The sequence below is a fragment of the Dreissena polymorpha genome, chromosome 6, assembly GCF_020536995.1.
Source record: "Dreissena polymorpha isolate Duluth1 chromosome 6, UMN_Dpol_1.0, whole genome shotgun sequence".
In the NCBI taxonomy this organism is placed as follows: Eukaryota; Metazoa; Mollusca; class Bivalvia; order Myida; family Dreissenidae; genus Dreissena; species Dreissena polymorpha.
The window spans coordinates 24,145,934-24,164,810 of NC_068360.1; the positions used below are offsets into that span (position 1 = coordinate 24,145,934).

Below are 18,877 nucleotides of genomic sequence, written 5' to 3' on the forward strand. Positions count from 1 at the left end.
ATAAGGCTGTGCATACTGATTAGCCTGTGCAATGCGCACAAGCTAATCAAGGACGACATTTTACAACAGCGAACACCTACAGTGCCTTCAGCGCTTTGATTATTTAACAATTTACAGACTTGAACGATTTAACAATGCGCTACTCTTTCAAGTTTAAGTGTTATAACCTCGACTCACAATGTCACGTGGGCTCTTCATGGTATAAGAGACGATTTTGCACAAAGTGTTGCCATAATGAATTCATAATGTGCAAAGATTGCTTGCGTGATTCATGCATTTTAAACCCGCAAATTGAGATATCGACTCACTTTAACGATTACCCATAACTCGATTTAACTCAAAACGTTAAACGCTGCTTTACTACCGCACATGTTTAAGTATTTATAGATAAACTGACTCATTTTTTGCCGCAAAACATACGCTTGTTAAAGTATTGAGTTATACACTGAACAACGTTGGACGAAACATTTGAATTGAACAATGGCGGAAATACCTGACACAGTTAGGGAACGTCACGTCAAATTGAAGACGGATATAGTAGCAGAATTTGTGACGGGCAGCGATGAATATAATGCTTTTGTGGAAGCATTTAAAGCACAGGGGATACCAAAAGGGAAACTGGGCAATGCCAAATCGCTTTTTGACAAGTTCACATTATTGGAGAGTTCTGGAAAACTGGCACCAGGAAATTATGATGCATTGATAAACATAGCTAGCGTAAGCAATTGTTTAGATATCGTTACGTTAATTAGGACGGCGGACGCGGACATAAAGTCAATGTTGCCGGATTGTCCGAAAGGTAATAATTTAAGAGTCAGACCTTCGCCATTTGTGAATGTGTGCTTCTGTAAGCGTTCAACATTCCTTCAATTACCGAATATTAATCTATCTATACTATATTATGTATACATGCACTGAATATTAATAACTCAGACATTAGTATGAAATAGATCGCTTGATGCAGGTTATAAGAAAAGATGTATGTGGTTTCATGAAAAAGATTCACATGTTAGTTTTTCACTTCCTTCGTGTGTTCATCTAAATTAAGATTTCCGTTATTCTATTTATAAGTTTTTAAATATAACTTGTAACACACTTCCAACCACACACACATATATATATATAGCGAAACATTCACTGCATGGGAACATTTTAACGCGCATTTAGATATTGACGGTTTACATGTTTATGTTCTTGTCAAGCATTGGATAACTTCTCGATAAGCACTTAATCGCTTACTTCATTTACTCATTTGGAAGGAATGTTAATAATACTTTTGGTTTCGTAGTACTCAAATTTTGGTTTCGAATTCAGCTTACATAATTAATCATTCTGCATTCGCACTATTGTGCATATTTAATGTTCAACAATATTACTCTGTTTACGCCAAACGACAGATGATGAACTCGTTTGCACTGAGTTTAGGTACAAAGGTTTAAACGAAGAAGGCCAATTGCTTTATCAAAATTATCATAACGAATACGATATTGTTCAACATTAAGTTTTAAATCATAATAACCTTGTGACACTTGATATTTTGCACACACTGTAAATTGTTAGTGGTACCTACTCCATAAGATTGTCATTTAGAACACAACACTTCCAAATGAAAAACGATACAGGTTTATATCAATGTTTTACAAGTCTACATATAATGTAGTACAGTAAACTTAAAAATAGATAAAAAAGAAAACAACCATTCGCAACAGTGATGTTATTTGCTATTCTAAAATATTTAAATACATGTACGCTCGAATGCTACAATATATGAACATAATTATATTTATAACAGTGCAAAGGACACACCCTTTGTTAATGTACATGAATATAGACACGCATGCATCAATCTCAAATTTCGGCGCAGAAGTCAACACAATTTATATACTGGCATGACCAGATTGGCAAACTTGGTATGATGGAAACAACAAAAGCTAATTTAAAACAAGAAACCGTCGGAGACGGATGATGCTCCCCAAAGGTTTGTTTTGTCACAATATTGCACTATATATTCAGATAAAAGGAAACGTCTTGAGGGGCATAACTTTGGACAAAATAATACGATGGATGGTTTAGCAACTTAAGAATTTCAAAAGGCCATAACTCTGTTAATAAATCATCTAACCAGAACCCACAAATAACGTGCGCATCTCCTCAAGGTAGTTAAGCTTCCCATAAAGCTTCATTGTATTCCAGTCAGTAGTTGGGGAGAAAAAGCCCGGACAAGAATTGCACTATATGTACAGTTTATAGAAAATTTCAAAGGGCCGTAACTCTGTGAAAAATCACCCGACCATAATCGACTGATAATATGCACATCTCCTGTTGGTAGTGAAGCTTCCCATAAAGTTTCGTTTAATTCCCATAATAAGTTGCTGAGAAATAGCTCGGACAAGAATTGAACTATATGTACAATGGAAAATTTAAAAGGGCCATTACTCTGTGAAAAATCATCCGACGAGAACCGGCTGATAATATGTACATCTCCTGTTGGTAGTGAAGCTTCCCATAAAGTTTCATTGAATTCCAGTCATTAGTTGCTGAGAAATAGCCCGGACAAGAATTGCACTATATGTACAGTGAATGGAACATTTCAAAGGGCCATAACTCTGTGAAAAATCACCCGACCCGAACTGGCCGATAATATGCATATCTCCTTTTGGTAGTGAAGCTTCCCATAAAGTTTCATTGAATTCCGGTCATTAGATGCTCAGAAATAGCCCGGACAAGAATTGCACTATATGTACAGTTAATGGAAAATTTCAAAGGGCCATAACTCTGTGAAAAATCATCCGACCAGAACCGAATGATAATATGCACATCTCCTCTTGGCAGTGAAGCTTTCCATAAATTTTCATTGAATTTCGGTCATTAATTGCCGAGAAATAGCCCGGACAAAAATGGTGCACGGACGGATGGACACACGCACGGACAGACGAAGCGGCGACCATATGCTCCCTCCCCCCCCCCCCAAAAAAAAATAAATAAAAAAAATAAAAATGGGGGAGCATAAAAAGCAAATAGGAAGAACTGTGGGCAACAAAACAACAAGTTATTTATTCGTCGTTTTGTTCGCACAGATATTTCGGGTCCCAGCACATCAAATGGTACACGTACAAAAAAGAGAGCTGCCGAGGACCCGCCTTGTCGTCTTGAAGGTATATTGATATCCATACATACCTGAATGGTGATCATGAATTTATATTCTATTTTATTAGTTTTTAATTTGAATTGCTTTGCTATGATTTTTTTATTATTTACACCTGTTTTTGTGTGATTAATTCTGGGCTAAGTATTCGGGCAAGGAAGTAATCCAACCGGTTTTAACCCTATTTTGTATTGCCAATTCGTCACTTTCCGTGCATGAAATACTTCCAGATTATAGAATAATATCTCTACATATTGATCTTATGTTCCTTGACTCAACATTGCAACAATGCCAAGTCAAACTAACTTGAGCATAACCCATTTAAAAGGTTACCAAACATATTACAGTCAATAATGCGCCCAGATATTATTTCGACAGGTTACATCGTATTCGGACACATACTATGAATGTACATTTACTTTGGTGTTCATTTTAAATGACGATTCAATGCCTTGTATAATTTAATGGTTATCTTTTTTGCAGAACCAAAGAAAAATCGGGTGTCGTCACTGGAAAGTACGTAACTGTTTAACTTAAGTTATTAGATTAGCAACCACGCCTTCTCTCAAAAGTAAAAGAAAACAGTTCGATGTTCTTTTAACATTTTTACAGGCATAGATTTCATCCAATATCTTATAAAATTCCGTTAAGAGAACGAACAGTCATTGAAGTTTACATTTTACAGTTACTGTATTATTCTACGAACTGTATCAATGAACATTTTAACAAAAGCAAGGAGAGAGGTCTGGTTAATATACTCCTCGTTAATATGTATTTTAATATATGAACAATACAATTGGACTTGATGATCCTTTTGATCATGTCACAGCTGATGAAGAGGACCCAATAAGGACTCGTGACCTAAAAGGACGTAGTTGCTATGACTATAAAGATAGGCGTGGCTATCTTTTGATAATCAACTACACGAATGGACGAAACGGTAAGCAATAACTGATAATCAATCGTATTTTCATAATTCAGCAAAAACCACACTGGTTGCAACTATGGCAAAAAAACAACAACAACACTTAATAAAAATACAAACACAATCTGATAAAATAAGTTAGTATGTATTCACTAACACTGTTAATTAAAATAACTATCACGCTATCATAACTACTAATTGCCTTATAATACCCACAGCTGCAGATCATGATGTGAAGGCTTTGAAAAGCTTCTTCAGAGACGAGGTCCACTTCGAGGTGGATGTCAACGACAAAGATCTATCCCTAGCCGAACTGAATGAGTATCTCGAGGCAGCTAAAAACAAACTCAATGGTGTACTAGGCAAAAACATATACTGCTTTATATGCGCAATCATGGGGCATGGGAATCAAGTACGCGTAATTTGCTTATTTTTTTGTTTACATGCTTTCCTATTCGACATACATATATAGTTGCATTAATTTTACTTTTTCGTCACATGCGTTTCCATCATTAATAGAGTTTTTGTCAAGAATACGGTTTTACAAATTGTTGTACTATTAAAGAACTAACATTCATATGCAATTTAAGTTTTATTGTGTGGTTGTTAAATCGGTATTAATAAATTGCGATTTCGGTAAATCTGACTATAGCCATATCTATAATTTCATTAGTTTGATTGTATAATGCAATATTTAACGTTCTGTGCATGAACTATGACTCTGTTTCTTAATTGTTTTCAGAATGGAATTGCAACCACTGACGACAAATTTAAATCCGCTGAAGACATTCGAATGGAATTTCGAAACGACACAATTCCAAATTACACAGGTATTTGCCCTCTGACGGCCAGGTAGCTTTCCCAATTCTAACGTTATGTAATTTTTAAATATTGCTTGTGATTACATACGGTTACAAAGGTGATGATATGCGAACACATATTTTGATGTCTATGTTTTTAACGGATGCCTCCACATAAAGAATATACTGGTGCAATCATAGCTCATATTAAATAGCTGAGGCCATTGCAAACAACGTGATGATTGTCGATTAAAGTATGAGTGTTATTATAGATGAGTTTTACATTTATTTCGTATTTTTATTTGCGTGTTCTTGTAAACGATTGTAAACGATACCTAAAATGGTTGTATATGTAGAAAAAAGGCACTTATTTATATTAAATAAGTAAAAAGTTACAAGCTGCTCTTTCTGCTAGATATAACAACTATTTCAGTTGTCATTGCGGTTGTTCGCTATTTAGATAACTCCTGTGAGGAGTTTCGATAAATGGAAAACGACCGTGAACTTAACACACCGAATTGATATATGAATTTTACAGGGCGGCCAAAAATCTTCCTGCTTCAAGCGTGTAGAGGATCAGTTCGCCAAGATGGCGTTGAAATCGATGAGGATGACGATAAAGCTGAAAATTCCGAAGCGGAAATTGACGAAGATGACATCATTAGTAAAGTGCCTCTTGACGCCGATACGCTTTTAGCCTTCTCGACGACACCAGGTAAGTTGTCGCCCTTCACATACATTCCTTAACTGCAGCAAATGTATGTTTCCGGAAATGCCCGGATTGGAGCACAGGGGATGTTTTATATAAAGTATAAAACGGATAAGTAACCTCGGATGTACAACAATTCTGAATGCAAATCGAATCGGAGGTGTATATGATCCAATATACATTCAGCAATCAATAATTGTTATGTTATAACCTACAAAATGTTTGATATATATTCCGAAATTATTCCAAACGGTTTGACAATTAACAGAATCGTGCGGTGTATTTTTTCTACATAGGCAGCCATCTTATCATTACGGGCTATCACAACGCATAATGTATTCGACAACTAGCGATATTAATGCACCCTCAAAATATTTACTATCAGAAATTACACATCGGCATTTAGGGCATGGAGGCTGCTATCTTTAGCAGAAAACTCCTCAAAAATATGTGAGGCTAGAGACCAGTTAAAAATGAAGATTGAACAAAGTATTTGTTTTCGAACAGCTTAAATATATAACTTCTGATTTGATACCAACACATTAAAATTGTAGTTTAAAAATATGTTTTAGAGTACTTCTTGAAAACTATTTTTTGATAGAATGATCAGAGCTTGTGAGTTTTAAAAAGCAAACATAAACAATGCATAACACCCGAAATAATAAAAACTCATAGAGGCGTTATTTATGCTATTAAACAGGTTGTAAAAAGCTATCGAAAAAGTTCTTTTTGTCCTTTTCTGTCTTTTTTTTCGGGTTAAATGCTGTATAAAAGTGTCATTTTGATGCCATTAGACCCCAGAAACGGAGGCCATAGCAATCAATAGAATAGAATTCCTGACCTTTTAAATACCAATGTTGGATAAGAATTCTCAGTCTTTGGGCACACCTGCTGAGTTTGTCGGTGAGGATGGTGAATTCTTGCTCGGTTAGGTTCCAGCAATAATCAGTTTTAATTGAAGTTTTCTGAAAACTAGTTCAAATTAAATACAATTACAGTACATGCACTTTGGATAACATTGTTTATCTCATAATGATTAGGCAGGTTGCTATGGCGCCATCAAACCGTCAAGATCACATTTGCAGAAATTAATTCTAAATGGGGTCTAAGAGGCCCAACAGTGATATAAATGTTTCTTTAAAAAGTCAACAAGATATATTTGTCAGGTCGGAGAAAAAACACACCGCATTGGCTTATATACAAAAACGTTAGTAAGGAAAGTGCATTTATGTTTTTATGTATTCGTCAATGTACTGATTTTTTTCCCAACCTGACATGATACTGACAGAATCATGTGAGACCAATTTGTGGTTGTATAACGACATAACATAATTGCAATCGGATACAGTAATTTCGTTGAATTGATCCTTCTGTTCATAAAAACGTCTATACCGCCCATGCAATGGTAAAGGTCCTTTTCAACCATTGCATTGTAGGAACAAAATCAATTACAGCAAACGCGTTCAAAAAGTAAATGATAGTGATGGTACCAATTAATATATTATGATATAGATGAGTGACTTGTTGAGACGGATGCAAATATATGTAGAAATGAAACAGACAAGCAACATTGTATCATTGGTATGCATAAAAGGTATTGGATCGAGGAGCTCATTTTGCTACCTGTATACGTGTCTTCCTATTTATTGCCTCTAAATAAATCATTCCATAAAATGCAACTTTTGAAGGAGTCAATATGACACCATTGCAGTCATTCAATGCAATAAGTTTAAAATACCCGGTTTTCGAAAATCTTTCACCGAACTAATCTTAACTGAATTTCTTAAGGACCACAGTAATGCACATATATTTCTTCTTATGTAGATATTCACCATAACCAAGCTACTTGCCAATATATCATCAGGAAGGTACGGCCTTTACCTTTGAATAAATACCATAAAAAGTTATATGTGTTTTCTAGAAACATGTATAACAATGAAGTGTAAAGAATAGGGTTGTTTTCTTACTGCTTACATATACATCTTCGATTTGATACCAAACAAATCGTTTGAACTGTAGCTGGGAGCCATTCGATATACGATAAAGGATTTGTCAATAGCCAATCAAATAATCCATTGCGACGTGACAGAATGGCAGAGTTTTGAACAAAGTTCATGAAATTGTGAAGATCTTTGTATTATATGCTTACTTGGTTACGAGTACAGTAAGATTTGAGCGCACTTTTAATCAATTATTGTCTTTAAGATGATATATATCAATAAATATGTATTTTAGTCAGATTTATTCATTTATAGACTGAATTCGTGGTTATTAACCGTTGTCCGCATGTTCAATGTCGAGTTGTATACCTTGTATGTAAATTCATAGTATAGGGTCGAAACAATTTCTTGTGGTTTGAGGATCGATATCTGAAAACAAATTGTCGGTCGGGTTAATTGGTTGGATGCAATAGTCATGGGATCACTACAATCAGAGCATATTATTCTTTTTCAAAGGATACAAGTCCTTTCGGAAGACAGGCGGTACAAGCTTCCGGGGTTCTTGGTTTATTCAAAGCTGCGTACAGGTGTTTCAAGAGTATTACAAATCAGACCACTTGGAGGACATGTTGATCACTGTCAGAGAACGCGTGGCGGAGTTAGAGCGCCCAGACGACGGGAAGAAACAGATGCCATGCGTCTGGAGCACGCTGACTCGGCGTTTGTACCTTACAAAGAGCTGATTCAATAAATATAAGTAACCTTCGAATTCGCTTACTCGACTTCCATAATAAATTCCAAGATAGCAAAGAAGTAATCTAGTTTCTGATGCTCAAGTTAATGGTAGTTACATTGTATTACTTATTGAAGTAAGTTTGACCTGGATTATGCGATTTTAGGCGCTACTTTAGATTGTTGAGTTATCGACCCTAAAATAAAGGCAAGTATATGGTAAATATGATCTTCATAAAAAGATCTAAACAACATAAAGAAACAACAGCAGCTTAAAGTTTTGCTCAGGAACGATTTATTGAAATATATGACCTAGAGCAAAGAGTATATGTATAGTAGTTTTACGTTGCCATAGCAATGATAGCAACCCGAGAAAGTCAGCTAAGGGTTTGTGAGGACGTCGTATTCTAACGGCAAAATTTGCTTTTCAAATGAAAAGAATTATATGACTTTACCAAAAGAAAGGTGGGAGTCAACCTTTGTTGTGCCATTGGCCACACCGACTAAAGATATTTTCATAGGCATTATTTCATTTGACATTCTAGCATTGTAAATAAAACTTAATCGGACATAATTAATGGTTTGTACGTATCGTGATTAAGTATGACATAATAGTTTCATTTCTTTGATATTTGTTGAATTGTTTCTATGTCAAACATGATCTCGCAGAATTTAATATTATTATTAAAGCCCATGTTTTTGATCATACTCATCCTCACCTGTTATTAATTACGATATCCAAAACTGCGTCCGTATTTTTAATTTCATCAAATAACGTTCGAATCCATACCTTTCATATAACTTGCATATTCGATTTTGTAAAGGGACTGTCAACCACGAATGACGAAAAAATAAAAGTTCTAAAAAACCGGGTTTTTTTAATTATTAGTTTATATTGATTAAAATTTCAAGACTGGTATATTACATTACTTGAAAAAAGTTCATGTTTTCAGTATATTCGGTAATAAAATTTCGCAAAGTGAAATCGAAAGTTCATCGCGAAAATAGGTGACATAACGATATACACACTATAAATAACGCAAGTAGATTGATCATTTGATATATAAAATATATGCAATTCACAACGCATGCACAATTTGCATTGCTGGGTTTACCACGTGACGATGATGATCAATCTACTGGCGTCATTTAGAGTTAACTGGTAGTTACCTGGTAGACATAACCAGTAAAATTTAATATCGAATATACTGAAAATATGAAAACTTAACAACTTTTTGCAAGTAATGTAATATACCAGTCGTGATATTTTAATCAATATAAACTAATAATTGTAAAAAATACGGTATTTTACAACTTTTCTTTTCTTCGTCGTCGTGGTTGACAGTCCCTTTTAAGCGTTGCAATCAAATTGTACATATATGTAAATGATTGACTTACATAAAAGACGTCATGTCACTTTTGTGTTTGTGTTATGATGTTCAAAAACATCGTTGTATTGCATATGGTGTACACCACGTGGCAGGAGATCAAAATAATCGAAACTAAAAGTGGCAAGGGTTACAGTTGACGAGAGCATTGTGTCATTTTTGACAGAGATTCCGGACAGGCTCGGATAATGCATATGTTCTGTTAAAATTAATTTAATCATCACAAACATTTATTCAAATATAAGTATAAATATTATCATCCGCGATTGAACAGATTTGTTTCATTAATGTTTACAAAGTGACGTCTTGCACTGGGAAAATGCGAATCACAAAAGTACGGCAGACGCCGGCTTCTTCACGATTGCGGCTCAACCCAGGACATTTAAACCGACAGATAGTCCATGTATATCCTTGAGGATGATTTTGCTTAATGTTGAAATAAACTTGAGTGTACTCGCATTTTCAAAGGCATAGCTATTATTGTAATTTCGTGTGTACCGATACATGTATAGTCACCGTTTACAATGGATTTGAGGTATTTAACATCATTAATTTACAATGGATTTTAGGTATTTAACATCATTAAGAAAGGTGTAAATGAATTACATTTATATAGTTTTGGGTTCATTTTTAATACAAAGTCTCATGTATGATAATCGTGGCCGATCAACAGAATTCGTTGGTCTAGAGTTTTTAAGTCGTATTTTGACTTGTTTCACATCTGAATGCCAATTTGCAAATGAATATTTTAAATAGAATGCGTTTCTTAGAAGACCTTGAATTAATACGCGTTTTTGAAAACTACAGTTAAACTAAATTTTTCTCCGAAATTGACACATTGACAATACAATAGTACAGTAAGTATTATAAGCGAAATGTTGATACAGACACGTATAAGACTATAAGTAGCAGCGCCGAAAATCGGGTTTATGTGTCTTTTGAACAAATCTACAAGAAGTGGATATTTCCAAGGATCTGCATACTTTAATGCTATATAATACTACACAACAACGATTTTTCAAGCCGTTCATCACATGATAATTAAACATTCGTCGAGGACAAATGCTAAAATTCTAGTTATCAATTGGGGCTTACTGGCTGAAAATTTCTCCAACATAATATTGCTGTTGATAAAGACCTATTTTGGCAATTACTTGGGTATGACAGCGACGCCGAAAAGAAAATAAAGAAAGAAATATTCCTTTGTGCATGTCATGTGGTAGGAAAACTGTATTGTTTACTATAAATTGTTTTACCGAAAGGTTGAAGACCACATAATACTATGACAGTTGGCGGTACATCTTCATCATCCGGCGAATAGCCCGTAAAGAGATGGATGTAAAACAGTGGACTTTGATTCGCGTAGAGTTCTTTTTTATATACCGCATTATCTATCTTTTTTATTATTTAATCATTGCGGCGTGGAATGTTCTTTAAGAATGTGTATGGTTAGGAGAGTCTCTTTGCACAATAGTTTGAGTTTATTTTTTGTTAAAGTTTTTGCTTTTAAATTGAATTTGTTAAGGAAATCTTTTAGTATATTGTGACCTATATATCTGTTGGTTACATAAACAAATATTGTCATATACATAAACACAAAAAGTATGCTTTTGAATATTTTTGGCTTGGATGTTGGCAAAAAAACAACATATTTATTTCAATTTTAAACAACATGTATGTGATTGTTGTACAAATAAAATGGCACGATGATATATCAAACTAAAGTCGATGTCATTAATATAAACATAATAAAATCATACACAACACAGAAAAATAACACACTTGGTAAACCATGAAAGTATAAAATTGCTATGTGAACAGTTTGCTCTTATAGGCCTTATATGTAAATAAACTTTAGTCGCGTTCTTAGAAAACTGGGCATAATGCATGTGCGTAAAGTGTCGTTCCAGATTAGCCTGTGTAGTCCGCACAGGCTAATCAGGGAAGATACTTTCCGCCTAAATTGGATTTTTGCTCAGAAAAGACTTCATTTAAACGAAAAATGTCATAAAAGCGGACTGCACAGGCTAATCTGGGGCGACACTTTACGCACATGCATTATGCCCAGTTTTCTCAGAACACGACTCACTTGTAAATTATATCACAACTGTCAGCAATATTGCTGCGGATGATGGAAATACACCTTCTCATTAACATAAAAAATTAATTGACAGAAAATAGACAACGCTAACGTTCCAGCTTGTTGCGCTGCTGTATAAGATAAAGCTTCCGGCCACTAGGGATGCTGGGTAAACGTGTTCGGTTAAGATCGGTTTGTTCGTCTCTTGTCTCCGGAGTAACATTCGTATTCCGTCCGGAAATTGGCGTAAGAACCCGTTTTAGATCGTTTTTGTCCGAATTGAGAATCCCGAATAAATCTGTGCTGTTTAAACTTGACGGACGAGTACCGGCTTCCGGTCGACGTTTAAAAAGATTGCTATGAGAACGGTGAAGGCTGTTGGACCTAAACAGACTTTGCCTGGGGGTTAATTCTTCTCTCAACTCATCCTGGTAACTAGGCGTGTTGTCACGTGACATGTACGGTCCTTCAAAAAGTTTATTCTCCGGAATCGGGGAACCAAGCTTTTGTCTCATCAGGAGGCGCGATGCGTTTCTAGAATGCGGAGTGTTTGTTCGCGAAATGAGGTGGTCATCCTCCATGAGTCGCATCAGGCCGATCTGGTTCTTGATCTGCTTCGCGTTCGCGCCTCCCTCACTCACCAGGATCCTGCAACATTCCGCCATCTGCAGTTTGACGCTCAGTTCAAGTGCGGTGAGACCGTTCCTGTTGCGCAATTCTAGATCCGCCGGGCTTTTCATGGACGTTGAGTTCACTAGTAACCTCAACGCCGGTATATTGTTGCCCATTATCGCGTGCATTATCGCCGTTTCGCCCTCCGAATCGCGAACGTTGGCGTCGCAATACTTGCAGCGGCCAAGGAGCCGCACTATGTCGATTTTATCGACGTCCATGGCCGCAAACATGAGCGCCGTACGCCCGTTATAGTCCGATGCGTTGACGTCACATCCTTGACGTAATAACAGTCGCACGATCTGCGTTCTAGCGTCGTCTTTCGCTTCACAGACGGCATATATGAGCGGTGTCTTTCCGTCGTGACATCGCGACTCTATGACATCACGATTTCCTTTTACACATTCGTTAACTGGGCGTAATCCGCCCTCAGATATTAGGTTGAAGACGTTCATCGCGTATTTAAAAGCCTTCAGCGGTCAATGAAGTTATCTTGGCGTTCGAACATTTCCTGCGCTTGAATTATTCACAAATTTACTTTGAATTGCAATGCAGAATCATTGCAGAATTTATTTACAATAGTGGTTTGAGGTAAAAGCTCGGCACTTTATAACTATTTTGCATTATTTCGCATTACTCTAGACAGTGTTTGAGCACGACTACTAACCAAGTTTCGCTCGATATGAACGAAGTGCAAAGAGAAAAACTTCGAGATCGTGTTCACTCGAAATAGTTCCTGATATCCATATATTTTGCATTCGTGTTGTTCACATTGATGTAATTACACATCAAAGATACTTTTTCCAGGTTCTTGTGCGTATGTTTGTATTGCTCGTTACACGAATGATATTTCTCCGATCACGTTCATTATCAAGCAGTTTAAGTCTCACCGGCACGTAACGCCTTCATACATGTAACATACAAAATAAGTTCCTTTTTAGAATGTTCTTCAAATGCAACCAGCAAGCACATTAATAGGTACATACATGTGCAAAATAAAAGTGTTCTGCATTTGTCTTTTGTTAAATTAATCGATTCTTGGCAAATGAATCTGGCGTTTGTAATCATTGCATGATCGAAAGGCTAATTTGAAAAGTAGTTATTAAAGGACCTTAGTCGCAATTTATAAACTTACTAGCTCGTGGTATATAAGTGCTCGTTTTACGGAGCATTGCTTATAAGATGCTCTGATAACACGATTGAATACAGTTTATTTGTATGTAATCATTTATCACAGTTAAATAATGTATACATAAATAATAATTAGAAAATGTAAATTTCCTCCAAAAAACAACTTTGAATTCGTTATATCATCCTCACATCTGGTTATCATTTGTTTGAACAATAATGTTTCTTTCCACTAAATCGACCAACTTTTATTATTGATTACGAACCCAAACTTTGTTGGGTATTGCAGGCTGAGTTTCGATAATTTTTGCTCATCATACTCGCAAAATTAACGTTTACATATAAAGAAAGGTACGTTATTTTGTAAGATTCGTTTCATATAGCACATTTTTAAAGTGGTAAATAACGTGCTTTTAGTTTAAAAAGTATTAAAAAGTTTGAGATATATGAAAGTGGAACATAGTTAATCGTTTGGCTTAGCTTATTACACTTGATTATTCGATGCTTTTCGGTGGTTATAAGGAAATATAAGAGCACTACAAATGATAATTCACTGTTTCAAACAGTTTTTGACGAAATCAGGTCATTATTGAAGCGAAATTCTTCAGCTAAGCTCTTTAACAATGTAAATAAACGGTGAAAAGGCATACAATAAAAAGAAAAATGTGTTGAAATTGGTTGAAGCACAATTTTAATTCATTCGTGATAATATAAAAAAATATTTGTACTAGTGGCTGCGCTATTCGTGAAAATATTATTTTCTATGATCACTCGCTAATAAAAATCGATATTCCACCGATTCCAAAAATATCCTCTATTTTATTAAGAGATTATCTGTCGCAATTTGAGTCTCAGGAAAAAACAAACAAACACAAAACAGCAAATCACCTTTTACACAAATGAAGTATGTTAGTATGAGTCAAAACCCTTTAATAAACTTTCAATCAAACGTCTGTATATTTATGACGGATTACCGAGTGAACGGCCAATATTTTCATTTACACTGTATTGCACACACGGATTAAGGCCTTAATCGCTGATAGTTTAACCGTCGGTTAAGTTTCGGTATTTAAAATGCAATATTCAAGTTATGGATTTGGAAATAAGCAATAACATGTAACACTCATTTATGAATTATCGGACAAAAAATATCGCCCTCACATCCCACTTCTCAAAACTAAACGAATATTACATGTTAAAAGATGGAGGTACGCAATATCATATGCTCGAAAATATGTATGTACAATTTAATCACTTTTTTTAATTAGACTCGAAAATCCGACGAACGGACGGAGTGACAATGGAAAATCGATTTCACAAGTTTGCCCAGCCCCATTTGACAGTGAGGATATAATAACTGCTAGACCCTTTAAATTTGCCGTTTGTTTATTCAAACTTTCAGTGTAACCTTCACATTGGTTTCCAATTACTGCAACGTTTTAAATAATTGCATTTTGCAAGATATCATGACTGCGTGTTTGGGAGGATATAATCGAGCACACTATATCATAGTCTCGAGTGTCGGTGCCCGGAAAGAGAAAGGTCCGAACACGGGCTGTACTGGGGGAGTTGAGGGGGACGACTGCACTACGGGCGAATCTGGGTAAGACGTCGGCACGATCGCCGCCTCCTGCGATTCGATAGTCACTGTGGTGGTCGCCGGAGTGCTAGACAATCCGGATTGCGCGTCTGAATTACTTGTTATGTTTGACGTCGCCGTCGTCGCTGACGCACTCAGCGCACTCATTGTCGTGGTGTTCGCCATGGACGCCTCGGAGGTACGGCGGAGTGCGTCGACAATGGCGTCGAGCGGCTGTGGATTCTTCTGAAGCATTTCGCTGAAGGCATTTTTCACGCTGGCCTTCTTCAAGCCATGTTGAAATTCCATCGCCTGCGAATACGAATTATTTATAGAAATAACCGTTTTCTGCGCATTGTATCGGCCAAACGTCACCATTTTTTACAAACGTTGAGGATTTCACTTTATAATGTTATTTCAACTTAAATACAGCGAAAATTTCTTCAACTTGCACGAGCACACACTTAAATAATACATGTAGCAATGATGTCAAGTGACTTTGAGTATGTTTACTACATTTTTCTTTTTACACTGAAAATATTGTGACGCACAATGCATGTGTGCAATATTCAAGAGCATTTGACCACGGGAAGCGAGAGGCTCACCTTGTTGTACGTGAGCAGCTCTATGTACTGGAGCGTCCGAACTTTCTGCCGGATGTGCTGCAGGAGCGCCTTGGCTTCCGGGAGCGACCGAATGTGGCTGTAGCGCCTGTAGAGCGCCGTCGCCTTCTGACGAGCTTCCATGTCGAAACCCTCGGGTACTTAGTAACAGAAAAAGGTACCCCTTTGAGAATAATAATAATGGCTTTCATGATTTTCCCCAACAAAAGACACTTTTATTTATAAAAAAAATCCATGTCGGATGTAACGCCGTAGCTAAATGTAACTTTGTATTGATGTTCGCTATTAAAAAGTATTGCTTGTTAATCAATTTCACCAGATAACAATTTCAAAGCAATGCTATTGTAAGAAGACAAGCCATTAGTTTGAAGTCTACTTTTTGTGTGTACACACCATAGGGAGACGTTAGACGCGAAGTGGGTCCTGTCAATCCTTCTCATTACATACAAGATCAGGGTGCAGGATCACGTGACTTTATGGGGTTCACATATGGATGTTAATTTAAACACACCGGTAAGTGGTGCTTTGTTTTTTCAAATAACTTTTTAAAACAAAGATTTTCAACTAGTGCATAAAAGAAAGTTATATGCGGCTTAGGGCAATTTGAAAAAAAAGCAACATCAGAATTGTTTTATTTAATAAGCCGGTGTTTTTAGCCAAATATTCGATGTTTACAGCAACTCATAAACACGGTTATGCTGCACGCAACGTGAAATTTTGGCACCGATTTCAGACGAATTCAATAACAAATTTTTTCATCTTGAGATATCGGCAAAACTGCAAGAAAAACTTGTTTTATGCACAAAAGATTATCGCAAACATATTTAAATATTTGCCAAAATAAAGTTCTGTGTGGTGTGTTTTCATTCTGTCCAGCCCGCGTGTAAAGCCCATTGATTATGCACCCTAAAGATACTTTCGATTGCAGAACAATGATACATAGTCAGTTTTTTCATTGAAGGATAATCGGACGTGAGTGTTTCTTTACCCTAGCACGACCGACTTAAAACTATACCGACCTAAACTTGTGTACATTCCATGTCGAGTTTTTGATCATTTTTACTGAATTCGATCATTTTTTATTAAATTAAGTGCGACAATTGTTGCTACATTCATATTTGCTAAATTAACGTCAAATTTACAAAAAAAAATAATCTTAAATAGCAAGTTTAATGGATATGTGAATATTTCTGCATGTTGTTTCAATTCAATCAATGGTTCAATATTTTAAGGCCAATTAAAACATGATACATGTTATTATATTCCGAAGTTTACATTATGTATTTCTTTAATGAATTTTGAATGCTATAGAAGCAATAACGAACAAAGCTCACATTAACACCGCATAAAAATTCTACTGAAACAGAGGGCATCAAAACGTTCAACGGTTTGAACATGATTCTACCTTGACTTGCGAGATATTTAAGCTCGCATTTTTTCATCAGGGCGTCGTGTTTCAATGCTTCAGTGTCCACCTTGGCCCTGGCTATAAGGTCGATGACGTGGCGAATCTCCTTCTCCATACATATGACTTCATTCTGTTGGCGCTTCAAGCGATCTCTTTGCTTTCTGCAAAATAGTTTAAATCGTTGTTGCTTGTTATTATTTTCTGATAAAAACAGCAAAATTCCATTAGCAATCTAAACAATATATATAATGGACTAACATTCAATACGATAAAAACAAATATAATAATTACATAAAAACGCAATAAGTGTTTGTTCATTTGCGAATATTATTTTCGGTTGTTCAGTAGAAAAATGCATGTACACATGACATTTACACTGTTGGAAAATACCTATTAGTATGTGCCGATTCATTCATATGAATGAACAACTACTACCACTCCCACTACCACTACCGCCACCACTACCAACACCGCCATCACCGCCGTCGCCACCGCCACCACCACCACCAAAACCACCACCACCACTACTACTACTCCACCACCACTACTACTAGTATTTTATTATTAGTAGTTTTATTTTATTATCGAACAACCGAAATTAAAAGCGACGAATATCATGTTTCAGTTGAACATAATAGAAAGAGTAGACATACAGCATTACGTTGTGTCTGGGGATGTTGCCGTATGTATAAGAAAAAAAACTACGTCACAATGATGACAACTAATTCCATAATATGACTTGATTTAATAAGCGGGGATATACTACTTGAACAACTGTAAACGGACACAGAAATTCGGGAAAAGGTGATCATCACTTGTGCTTTATAATAAATTAAGTCAGGCGAGTAATAAGCGCAGTTACATTTGGACCGCGGATGATAAGGGTATTTTAAAATTTAAATGTCAGAGTGATTCTTAAATTGAATAAAGACAATGCGTTAAAAAATCGAATTAATCAGTTGTAGATATTTTGAATCTATGTGATTTGTCTAAGTTATATAGCTCGAAACTATAAATATTATTATTATTACTACTATTATTGATTCTGTTGTCGTTATTTTTAAATACATGTTCACCTTCCCCAGCGAACAGAAACACTAAATTAATTCAATTTTAAGACAATACAAACATGCAAACTCCCATATTTTAAACTAAATTGCTAGGCCTACTAATAAATACTTACCTTAACTTTTCTAATTTCGACATCATTCTGGTATTCTTGTCTATTAAAATCAGTGTTTTGTTATCAAATCTAAAAGACTCTGTTTCGTCTTCCGTGCTGGAGGACGATGTCATATCCGTAGACTCCCGTTCTGTCTCCGCTTCCGTTACCTCTTCCGCAAAGGAAGGCTTGTAAGGCCCGTAAACGTCGTCTTCGGAAGTGGACTGTCGATTCAATTGTTTCCTTGAATTTTTAGACTTTATCTTGTCCATAGAATATGGTGGTTGTCGAATCTCAACCTCGAAGTCGCCATCGTTGTCCAGTCTTAATTTGGACTCAACAAGGTTTTGGGTATCTTGTTCCGTTTCCTTTACGTCTTCATTTTCTATTTTATGTGATTTTCGCCGCATTAGCTTCCGAAATATCGACATTTTATTGAGTGTATCAGCCGATGTTTTTAACAATAAAATACAGTGGACAAATGAAAACATTGACAGTCTTTGTCATGACGCTGTTTCGTTTTCACGTCTAATACGTCTTCTGGACGTCTTACGTCATGATATTATGTGCACGGGAAAATTCCCGC

General features: G+C 36.0%; 3 protein-coding genes across 3 annotated transcripts; 1 reads left to right on the forward strand and 2 right to left on the reverse strand.

Moving 5' to 3' along the window:
• Window positions 1-422: 422 nt before the first annotated feature.
• LOC127833874 (caspase-7-like) lies at window positions 423-9,667 on the forward strand. The gene is made up of 8 exons (XM_052359363.1): window positions 423-799; window positions 3,078-3,155; window positions 3,629-3,661; window positions 3,975-4,085; window positions 4,289-4,482; window positions 4,813-4,900; window positions 5,409-5,585; window positions 8,036-9,667. Exons 1-8 carry the CDS (start codon window positions 481-483, stop codon window positions 8,260-8,262), a joined length of 1,227 nt encoding a protein of 408 aa, XP_052215323.1. The 5' UTR covers window positions 423-480; the 3' UTR covers window positions 8,263-9,667.
• Window positions 9,668-11,375: 1,708 nt separating this feature from the next.
• LOC127836266 (uncharacterized) lies at window positions 11,376-14,738 on the reverse strand. The gene has a single exon (XM_052362761.1). The coding sequence runs from the start codon at window positions 12,844-12,846 to the stop codon at window positions 11,827-11,829; it is 1,020 nt and encodes a 339-aa protein (XP_052218721.1). The 5' UTR covers window positions 12,847-14,738; the 3' UTR covers window positions 11,376-11,826.
• Window positions 14,739-14,887: 149 nt separating this feature from the next.
• Window positions 14,888-18,838, reverse strand: LOC127836265 (uncharacterized). The gene is made up of 4 exons (XM_052362760.1): window positions 18,313-18,838; window positions 17,127-17,290; window positions 15,704-15,861; window positions 14,888-15,410 (listed from the first exon to the last, which is right to left on the reverse strand). The coding sequence occupies exons 1-4, from the start codon at window positions 18,780-18,782 to the stop codon at window positions 15,021-15,023; spliced, it is 1,182 nt and encodes a 393-aa protein (XP_052218720.1). The 5' UTR covers window positions 18,783-18,838; the 3' UTR covers window positions 14,888-15,020.
• Window positions 18,839-18,877: the final 39 nt, after the last annotated feature.

Bases quoted from the DNA above. Each gene is read 5' to 3' on its own strand.
- LOC127833874 (XM_052359363.1), top strand. From the start codon at position 481: ATGGCGGAAATACCTGACACAGTTAGGGAACGTCACGTCAAATTGAAG. The intron at 3,156-3,628 runs GTATATTGATAT...TCTTTTTTGCAG, and splicing joins CCCGCCTTGTCGTCTTGAAG to AACCAAAGAAAAATCGGGTG. The intron at 4,901-5,408 runs GTATTTGCCCTC...TGAATTTTACAG, and splicing joins CACAATTCCAAATTACACAG to GGCGGCCAAAAATCTTCCTG.
- LOC127836266 (XM_052362761.1), bottom strand. From the start codon at position 12,846: ATGAACGTCTTCAACCTAATATCTGAGGGCGGATTACGCCCAGTTAAC.
- LOC127836265 (XM_052362760.1), bottom strand. From the start codon at position 18,782: ATGTTTTCATTTGTCCACTGTATTTTATTGTTAAAAACATCGGCTGAT. The intron at 17,291-18,312 runs GTAAGTATTTAT...ACTATTTTGCAG, and splicing joins TCGAAATTAGAAAAGTTAAG to AAAGCAAAGAGATCGCTTGA. The intron at 15,411-15,703 runs GTGAGCCTCTCG...TCGTATTCGCAG, and splicing joins AGCTGCTCACGTACAACAAG to GCGATGGAATTTCAACATGG.